Source organism: Cyphomyrmex costatus, unplaced genomic scaffold (genome assembly GCF_001594065.2).
Source record: "Cyphomyrmex costatus isolate MS0001 unplaced genomic scaffold, Ccosl1.0 scaffold63, whole genome shotgun sequence".
In the NCBI taxonomy this organism is placed as follows: Eukaryota; Metazoa; Arthropoda; class Insecta; order Hymenoptera; family Formicidae; genus Cyphomyrmex; species Cyphomyrmex costatus.
Window position 1 is genome coordinate 21,224 of NW_017280189.1, and position 10,468 is coordinate 31,691.

General features: G+C 32.3%; 2 protein-coding genes across 2 annotated transcripts in view; one reads left to right on the top strand and one right to left on the bottom strand.

Annotated features, from left to right (window-relative positions):
- LOC108779812 (G patch domain-containing protein 1 homolog) overlaps positions 1-4,088 on the top strand; it is a 5,104-nt gene extending 1,016 nt beyond the window's left edge. The window contains exon 3 of the mRNA XM_018547319.1: positions 1,691-4,088. Coding sequence (XP_018402821.1) covers positions 1,691-4,088 — 2,398 coding nt within the window. The remainder of the gene's footprint in view (positions 1-1,690) is intronic.
- Positions 4,089-5,026: 938 nt separating this feature from the next.
- Positions 5,027-9,470, bottom strand: LOC108779809 (myosin-13). The gene is made up of 13 exons (XM_018547315.1): positions 9,435-9,470; positions 8,997-9,347; positions 8,649-8,819; positions 8,413-8,568; positions 8,226-8,333; positions 7,855-8,130; positions 6,567-6,621; positions 6,350-6,491; positions 6,164-6,272; positions 5,670-5,779; positions 5,441-5,582; positions 5,254-5,357; positions 5,027-5,144 (listed from the first exon to the last, which is right to left on the bottom strand). Exons 1-13 carry the CDS (start codon positions 9,468-9,470, stop codon positions 5,075-5,077), a joined length of 1,830 nt encoding a protein of 609 aa, XP_018402817.1. The 3' UTR covers positions 5,027-5,074.
- Positions 9,471-10,468: the final 998 nt, after the last annotated feature.

Consider the following 10,468-nt stretch of genomic DNA (forward strand, 5'->3'; position numbering starts at 1 on the left):
GTGTGTGTGTGTGTGTGTGTGTGTGTGTGTGTGTGTGTGTGATATTCTAAAAATAATTGCGAGAGCAAAAGAATTAATACAAAATTAATAATAATTATAATATGATAGTGTACCTTATCATTAATATATGGTGATAATCTGTTAAACAGATAAAAAAATTGTAAAATACAAATAATTCATTGTTACATAAAATTATTAAAATTGAGGCTAATTTAGGAATGTTGAACAACTGAACTAAACCACATCAGATAATGCAATGTTAAAAAGGAAAACATACTGGTCACTGAGAATGTGAGAAAAGGGAGAAAAAAGGAAAAATATTAGGAATGAGAAAGAAAATGTATCATGTTAGACTACATCTCTGGCAGTGAATCCGTGTCATTTTATTTGTTTATTCCATGTTTCTGTTTCTTTATGTAAACCATTTTAACTATCTAAAATAGAATAAAATTTCATAATAATATTTCTAATAACAATAACATTAATACAAAAAAGTTTATCACTATTCCTTATGTCAATACAATTTCTAAAAAATTGAAACCTATTGTCAATATGTTTAATTGCAAACTGACTTTCACCAATTCCAATACACTAAAAAATTTCATAAAAAGAGATAAGGATAAGCTGGAACATAAGGCTGGAACGTAAGCATACAATCAGAATGTAGTTTACAAAATATCGTGTGATGATTGTGACGCGAGTTACATTGGCCAAACAAAAAGGCAGTTAAAAAAATGTGCATGAGCACATTTCAGATATTAATAAAATTTCAAAGTTGACTCCTTCGGCCATTTCTAACCACCGCATTGAGATAAATCAATAACTTTAAATGGGACAAAGTAGAGATATTAGACATAGAATCTACATATAATAAAAGATTAATATTTGAAAGTACACATAAAGAAACAGAACATGGAATAAACAAACAAAACGACACAGATATGAATCCGTGATGTGAATCCAGAGATGTATTCTAACATGATACATTCTCTTTCCCATTCCTAATATTTTTCCTTTTTTCCCTCTTTTCCCACATTTTCAGTGATCATATGTTTTCCTTTTTAACATTGCGTTATCTGACGTGGTTTAGTTAAGTTGTTTGACATTCATGCAAATTAGCCTCAATTTAAAAAATTTTATGTGACGATGAATTATTTATATTTTGTAATTTTTTTATCTGTTTTACGGATCATCACCATATATTAATGACAAGGTACACTATCATATTATAATTATTGTTAATTTTGTATTGATTATTTTGTTCATAATTATTTTTAGAATATCACGTACAATTTGACCTTTCAATTAATTGACTCAAAGCATCAGAACACGAACAAAATAATTTTAGAAGGATAATGAATTTTGAACATTCATCAGATAATAACAAATTTATTTGTCTTTACTGTAACATTAAATATGATACGATCATTTGTATTTATACCTATATATTATTATTATTAAAGTTTTTGTTTGTTACATCGTCGGTTCTTTGCCTCTTTTTTATTTATATTATTTAATAATGTCACTTAAGTTTTGTTAGTTTTTAATTTAAATTGTTAATGGTATGTTTTTGTTTAAGAGAAAAAAAACAGAGGAGTGCTTTAATTATTTATTGGCGTACTTAATCTGTATTCCATTTAGATTTAATGTTATATTGATTTCTAATAAATTTAATTGCTTATAATTATAGAGAAACAGTGGGTATTGTCCTGTTAAAAAAAATGGGATGGAAACCTGGTCAAGGTATAGGTTCCAGATTGACAAAGAAAGAAAAACAGAAGATAAAACTGCGCAATGAAAAATTAAAACTAGCACAGAACAATCCCGAAATGATAGAAAGCAATTCTGAGGATTCGGATGATGAGTCAACTAATATTACTTTTGCACCTGACGATTATGAGCCATTCCGGTGCAAACCGAAAGATAATTATTTTGGCATTGGTTACTCGGGCTTAGATAGGCGGAAAGTCCTTTCCAGTCACATCAATTTATTTGACGGTCCGGCTTTTTGCGTTCAAGATAAAAACAAGAAATTATCGATTCATGGCCAGGCGTTTGGAGTTGGTGCCTTCGAGGCTGACGACGAAGATATATACGAGAAAGAAGACATGTCGCGTTACGACTTTGCTTTGGGACCTGAGTGTAAGGCAAAAACAAGATGGTCTCAGGAAAAACCGAGTAGCTCACAAACTGATTGCCTGGACAATTTTATTTACGCGAAAGAGAGACTAGAGAGCAAAAAAATCTTCAAACCTCCAGAATTGCCGAAGAATTTTGTACCGGTACATACTATTAGGAAAAGTAGGTTTTATCCGCCGATTACAACTTCAGTAGAAAGTAAACGCAAGGAACCATTGAATGCCACAGATAGAGGGCGAATCTTGGAAGATCCTAATGAATGTTCGAAAAAGTCACAAGGATTGTCAAGCACATCCGTTGCATCTAATATTATTTCAAAAACATTGAATTTACATGGTAAACAACAAACAGAAGAGAGAAGAAAATTAGAGACGCAGCAGAAGACAACAAGCAACTCTTGGCTAGACAAATTAAATACACAAAACTTTGTCAAAGGAGGTATCGTCGGTTCCAATAAAGACGATATGAGTAATTTGAAGAAATTGGAAGACTTTAAAGAATCTTTATCTGCACAATCAAGTTTTATCACGGATAAATTAATAGAGAATGGTTCCTCAAATAAGAGTGAAACAAGGAAGTTGTTCTTGTTTAATTCAGATAAACAGAAACGATTCGAGCAGTATCTTATTTTCTCAAAAAACGGCGAAAAGGATAAATTTGAAAGTATTCAACCACTTTCTATGACTAATTGGGAGAGGGAGCTAGAACGCGAGGAATTTGAGCAAGCGATAAAACTGGAACAATCGAATAATTATATGGCGGATAAGTTTGTACATAGTGCTAATGATACGACGGACAGAATAGATTTGGAAGAGGATATAAAGAAAGCAGTGAGATTAAAAATGTTCGGCAAACTTACCCGACAACGGAGCGAATGGAAGCCGATGAGTATCGTTTGCAAGAGATTCAATATTCCTGAACCGAAAGTTGGATGTGCATTGATTGCAACAGATCGAAAATCAGCCAGATTCTCAATCTTTGATTCCTTGGACTGGTACAGTTCATCAAAATTCACAAAATCTGTGGATACAATTAAGACTCAAGTTGAAGAAATTCCTCTGCCGTCAAGGAAAACTGAAGAAAAATTTAATGAAACGATTTTCATTGGCGTCAACAATATTCCATCTAATATTTATCAACTTTTAGAACCTATGTCTGAAAAGTTTAGAATTTTCGAAGCTTCCTATGAAAAAGTTTTCGGTAAAAATATTCAAAATATTTCTTCCACAACATCAAAAGATGTCAAACAAACTACAGAAAATAACTTAAAAAATGAAATAATTCAAGAAGTAAAAGAAAAAACACCTTTTGAACCGGTGTCTGCGCTTAAAGATCAATCCGAAGAAAAGAAAGATCTATTCAAGGCGATCTTTCTCAGCAGCAGTGAGAATTCCGACAGCGAGACGGAGGATAATGTTGACAACGAAACTGTTAAGTCGATTTTGATTGGAAAAGATCCGAAGGAGATAAATGTGCAACGCAATATATCGCCGCCACGAGGAATCTTTGCAAAATTAGATCTCGACAGCTTGGTGACACAACCAAAACACATTAATAATGACGAAAGTAAGCTGTCTGAAATTTCAGAAACTAAATCGCTAGTTACTGATGAATCACAAAATGATTTTATGCATCATAACGATGTAACTAATGACAAAGAGACTGCCATACTGCCAGATATGTATGGTCCGGTCCTGCCACAAAGATTATTGAAACAAGACAGTACTGCAACAACGACAGAAGCTGATGATACTAATCAACTGTTTAAGCCAGTATTTCGAAGTGTCGTAGTATCGAAAACTACGAAGGATTCAAAACTCGGTGGAAAATGGGTGGAACGAGACAAGGTGAAAAAATTGAAGAAGAAACATAAACATAAGGTGAAAGATAAATATAAGAGTCCCAAGTATAAGAAAAAATCTAAAAAAGAGAAACATTCAAAACGTTGATTTTTGTTTATTTTATTTCTTGATGATTTAAATAACATTAATCGATTTACCATCAAGTAATGAAAATATCTTTTAAGTATGCATCATAATTATATATGTATAAGACATTTGAGATGCTTTATATATGCTCAATTAAAACTATTTCATTACATTATTGTTTAATTAAACAATATTTATGCGATGTTTGTTTCACAATATGTATTGTATATTGTATATATATGTACAGCTGTAGTAGTAGTAGTTAATTGCAGGTGGGCTTTATTAGCCTATTAACGCGACCTAGATCCGTGGGGTTCCTTTGTCGCTCCCTGCTTATTCCGTAGGTCATTCAGTCAAGCCCAGTCTCGTGTTACTTACCAGACTTATTAGACTGCTAACCTTCGTATTTTCAAAATCCTTGGGTGTCATAAACATATGTCCCCAGGATTTGTATCTTTTACAAGCGAGTGCAGGATGTACAGCTGTAACATAAATTAAAAATATATATTTAGACTATAATTTTTATTGTATCAACAAATCTAACACGATTTGTAATTTGATATAAGGTCTAATAGAATTTTTATTGGATATAAGGTTAAAATAACTCTGAGATATATACAATTAGAGTAATACCTTATACATTATATTATCCAATGATTGTACATTGTATAAAGGATATATTTTACGCATACTTATGTTCACGAGCCATCTTTTATCTGTGAAAAATTTTTATAAGGTAAATATATGTACGTATTAAATGGCGACTACTTGTTTTGGATATTAAAACATTGTAAATATTATTTAAGGATTTAAGACGTTATAGACATACGAGGATGGACATGTACGTGCATTTTTCTATTAAAATCATCCCGATATATCTAAATATGAATTTTGAGCAGTCCGCTTTTTTATTACAGTACAGTGTCATCGAATGTAATGTCTCTCCCTCCCTATCTAGTGACTAGTCGAAATATCAAGTCTCTTAGCAAGATCACACATGTAGATTATTAATTCGATGTCATGGAGTTCCTTGAAGCTGGTCTTGTGGAATTGCTGGTTCCAGTCTTTTTCTCTATGCTGAAAAAGTATTGTAACTTGTATTGTTATACATACTTTCATTTTTTTAATAATAAATTATTTTATCTATTTTTATGTATATTAAGTAATTTGCAATTTTTTAATGTACCTGTTGCTTCTTGAACCTCTTTTAAACATTGCTGTTAATTTCTTCTTTAAATTCTTCTTTTCCAACTTAAGGGTTTCATTGATGCTAGTTTCAGAACCAGATGTCTGTCAAGTATTTAATCATTTTAATAAATAGTTCTATTTGCATATAAAATATTATAATTTTGAATATTTAAATATCGTCTTACCTGAAGCGAATAGTCAGTCATGTTTGGGTCATCAATGCTAGACGATTTAGTTAACTTGTGTGTTAATTTTCGTATTATACTCTTGCCATATTTCTTGTCCCGATCTAACATTTCACTCTTTGTCGATCCTCCAGAAAGACGACTGAATATAATAATCATAAAATATATTTATCGGTATTATGCATATACTTCAAAAAATTATGTAATATTACAAATATTATTTCAATACCTGTCTACACTGGAATCTCTATGTCGACTAGTTCCGCGAGATTCGATTTCTGATCCCTCCAATGATTGCATGCTCGACAAGTTGCTATCTGTGCCCCAAATACTCGTAGACTATATTTTATGTAAAAGTTAGTATAATAATAATCAAAATAAGAAAAATTACAATTCCGGAACATTTTCAATAAAATAAAATTGGTATTTCTTTGAAACCAAATTTCAAACAGAGAAATTGCTATCTGTGCCCTAAATACTCGTAGACTATATTTTATGTAAAAGTTAGTATAATAATAATCAAAATAAGAAAGATTACAATTCCAGAACATTTTCAATAAAATAAAATTGGTATTTCTTTGAAACCAAATTTCGTACAGAGAACTAAAGATATGTAAACAGCGCATTTGGCTGCCAAATTTTGGCATAGAGCCTTTTATCTCAGAAAACTATTTCTTATACTTCATAGAGAGATTTTCTGTATAATAAGCATCCTGTGTTTACCTCCTGATGCTCAGATGTTTGCTCCAAAGAAAGACTCTTTTTTTTCAAATGTGGTTTACCACAATTTAACACTACTCCTTTTCCTGGATCACTTTCTACTGACGTCGCTCTAAAACAACATAATATTTTTCACGCTCTGAATAGTTTGACAAGAAATTAGACGGATTATAAATCACGAAAACTGACCTCTTTCTTAATTTCTTCAATCGTATTGCATTTGTTTCATCTGTCGTTTTCTTTGATTCCTTAAGTTCTTTCGCCACGTCCATTAATTTTTTAATTGTATATTCTAATTTTTCTGTTCTCTCACCAAGTATTGAAGTTACAGCTGCAAACGATTTAAAACACCATTAACAGTAAATTATTATATACAACAATTAATTAAGTCTTTATTTCAAAGTACCTTTGACATCGCTTTTTGTTTCTAACATTGGCGACGACTCCCTGGATTTTGGTCCCTAATAACGAATAATTATATCGCAAAAATAAACAAGATGCCAATGGCCGGTATTCATAGGGTGCTTTCCAGCAAGGACAGAATCAGACACTGTGTAACACAGAGAATCATTTCATTCTCGTTTAACGTAGGCAAACAACAGGGATGCAATGATTCACTGTGTTACACAGTGTCTACTTGTGTCGTAGCAGGAAAGCAGCCATAGGCTGTTTTCCAGCTAGGACACAGAAACGTTACACTGTGCTCCACTGTGTAAAGACTTGTTGGAACGATAGAGCTCTAATTGGTAACACTGGCATACTCTACACGTTCGTACTTAGCTTTTTACAGTGTCGAGCAGTGTAACACTGTGTCACAGTTGGAACACTTTGTGTAAGACACAGTGTTACACTGTGTCATCTGTGTACGTTGTTGGAAAACACCCATAGGCTGTTTTCCAGCTAGGACACAGAAACGTTACACTGTGCTCCACTGTGTAAAGACTTGTTGGAACGATAGAGCTCTAATTGGTAACACTGGCATACTCTACACGTTCGTACTTAGCTTTTTACAGTGTCGAGCAGTGTAACACTGTGTCACAGTTGGAACACTTTGTGTAAGACACAGTGTTACACTGTGTCATCTGTGTACGTTGTTGGAAAACACCCATAGTCAGTTCTTATATTCAAGACCGTCTTAAGTTCAATTTTGAGGTGTCATGAACCAATCCGACAGCTGCATTAGCATCTTAAGACATTATTTAAGACGATCTTAAAATAAGAACCGACTATGAATACCGGCCAATGTGAGTCGACACAGGTTATTGGTGTGTGCACTTTTCTTACAATTTATTAAAAATAAATAAAACGTATACGTTTCGACCTATGATCAAGGTCTTCCTCAGTACAAAATAATATAAAATTAACAATTAAACACAAAATTATGATGGTAGCGCATACAACTATATAGGTATTTAATTAAATTAAGGTGGTAATGTCCAAATTGAAGTCAATCTTGTTCATCAAATTGTTAAATTTAATGATTGTCAAGTTTGGACGATTTTTTGTATAGTTGTAGTACAGATTCTATTAAACTGTTCAGTTTAATGAAATTTAAATGAAAATTATTAGACACGACATAACTGTTTGGCAGACAGATGTAAAATGAATTATTATATGTTTTTAATGATATGTTAATAATTGATATAATGTTTTATTTGCTATTAATAGTATATACAAATGTTCATTTTTTATACCTTTAATCGTCTCGGTGGTGTTGGCGTGTATACATCGGATTTTCCGTTCTCCGTTACGGTATTTAATTCAGGAAACAGCTGTAACAAATCTTGTACTTGTTGCATAAGAATATTAATGTTCCGCAATTCAGTTTGCTCTAATTTGCATTTATTTAATATAACTTCTTTGAGTTCTTGCCTCTCCTTTTCGTGTCGCTCTTTTTCACGTCTCATTTTCTCGTTGCTCGTTCTTAACTTCGCATGCGCGTCCCGCAGCTCAAGTAGATCACATTGCAACTAAAATTAAATAATTACGATTTACAAACAAAAAAAGAAAATTAATCTTTTAACTACTATATTTCCAAAGTACACTCGTACAAGTATTTAAATACCTCCGATAATTTTTTTTTATTTTCATCCTTTTCTTCGTCAAATACTTTCTTTAATTGATCTTGTCTCCTTTTGTTTTCAAGCCGCTCTTTGCTGCGTTCTCTTTCTATCTGCAAAAATAACGCTCGTAAAGTCGTAAAAAAATTTGAATTAACTTATTTATACATATTTTGAACTACTAATCAATACCTCGAATAGCGTCTGTCGCAGATCTCGCGCTAACGTTGCCGTTTCTTGCAATAACCTTTGATGTTCTTCTCTCTCTTTTTGCCAAGCCAACTCCATACGCACTTTTAATCCTGGAATCTTCGAGCGTCCACTAGTGAGCAACCGTTCCTCTTCCAACTGCAGTCATAATGAATCAGTAATGATATACATATTTGGAAATTTATTAGTTGAATCAAATAAATTTCATTTATAATTACCTCGTTAATTCGGGATTGCAATTCAGAAACTTTAACGTGACTATCTGATTTTTCCGAAACTAATTCAGCCTTTAGTCTGGAAACTTCTAGTTTTGTCTCAGAAAGTTCATCTTCCATACAACTGATTTGTTTTTCTAGTATTAAGATGTTAGATTTCGATGATTCTTCATCCTAGAATAACAGGAAAATATATTTTTCAAACGAAAAATTGATAGTAAAGAAAAGATAGAATACAGTAAAGATATGATTCTTTGAAAATATATCTTCAAAATCTTTAAAATAGATATAAAAATATTGATATATTGATACCCCAAAGCACATTGAATTGAGAATATATTGTTAATTTACCTCGTCAGATCTTCCCGAAGATGCATTAGAAAGTCTACCTTGTCTCGGTGATTTTAGCTCGCCTATAGTTTTTTGCGCGCCTTCCAACATGTGCTTGTAAGTATCTCGTTCGCGCTTGTATCGTGATAATTGGTTCTGAATTGCCTGTATTTCATCATTGATCGCCGTAATTCTATGCTCGTAGCGCATTTTACACTGTGCCAAGTCTGCCTTTTTAGCTTTTTCTGTGTTTGTCAAGGCATTCTTTAATTTCCGAATTTCTGACTCCAATGCTGTGATATCAGGTGTCAACGCTTGATGAATCTTGGAAACTGCTTGATAATCTTTTAGTTTTGTAGACAAGTCGTCATTCTATAAATAAAATAATCAAAATTATATTTTTTACATTTTTAAGAGTAATTAAAAAGGATATAGCGAAATAAGCAAATCGGCCCCCACACTGATTGAACTCAAATTAATGTCATTAGTTGCCATCCTTGAAATATTAAATGTCCTCAAAAATTAGCCTTGAAACTGCATTTTTGGGGGAGTTATACAAGGGGAAAACGAAATAAAAAAAGTGATTTTTTTCGTAAACAACTGGACCGAATTTAAGGCTCCTGAATAGGGATCTGAAATTGTGACGTCATATGGAGGCGAAAAACAAACATGGCTGACACAACGGGGTCAGTTTAACTATAACATATGGAGTGGAATCTGTGTTTGCTACTTTTGTACAAATTAAAAGCAAATTATCGGTCGGAATCATGGTCGGAATCGCAGAAATTTGTGCCTTTACTTCATCTACACCCTCCTGTAGAAATTTTACCGAAGGAGAAAAAGTTCTACGTGCTGGACATGTATTATATTGCGGTAAACAGACTGGTGTTGAAACATGTGTGTCATTGATTGCATTTTGTTTGCAATCATCAAATTTGAAAGGACCACTTCATGAAATTAAAGGTGAAATCAGTTTTGATGGCAAAATAAAAGAAATTAAATGCAGTTGCAAAGCTGGATTAAGCGCAAAATGTAAGCACATAGTTGCAGTTTTACTACATTTAAACACGTAAGTATTTTCAAAGTTTTATGTTTTATCTTGTTCTTAAAACACTCATGAAATTAAAGGTGAAATCAGTTTTGATAGCAAAATAAAAGAAATTAAATGCAATTGCAAAGCTGGATTAAGCGCAAAATGTAAGCACATAGTTTTACTACATTTAAACACGTAAGTATTTTCAAAGTTTTATGTTTTATCTTGTTCTTAAAACTAATGTTTATATAATTTGAATAGTTAAATAAAATGTTTTATTGTATTTTGGGTTATGTTGTTCCTTTCTTCCAATATTTGTTTTATATATATTGTAGAACTGATTTGACAGCTTTGGAGGAAACATCGTGTACGGATAAAAAATGTTTATGGAGTATCCCACGAAGAAAGGCACTAGAAAATTATGAACCAGCTCCATTACGAAGTCATGAATGCTTCACTA

What these genes read in the sequence shown, in the direction of transcription:
- LOC108779809 (XM_018547315.1), bottom strand. Translation starts at nt 9,470, where the DNA reads ATGGCAACTAATGACATTAATTTGAGTTCAATCAGT. An exon ending in TGCGACAGACGCTATTCGAG is followed by an intron (nt 8,334 to 8,412) that starts GTATTGATTAGT and finishes TTATTTTTGCAG; the next exon opens with ATAGAAAGAGAACGCAGCAA. An exon ending in TTGAAGAAATTAAGAAAGAG is followed by an intron (nt 6,273 to 6,349) that starts GTCAGTTTTCGT and finishes ATGTTGTTTTAG; the next exon opens with AGCGACGTCAGTAGAAAGTG.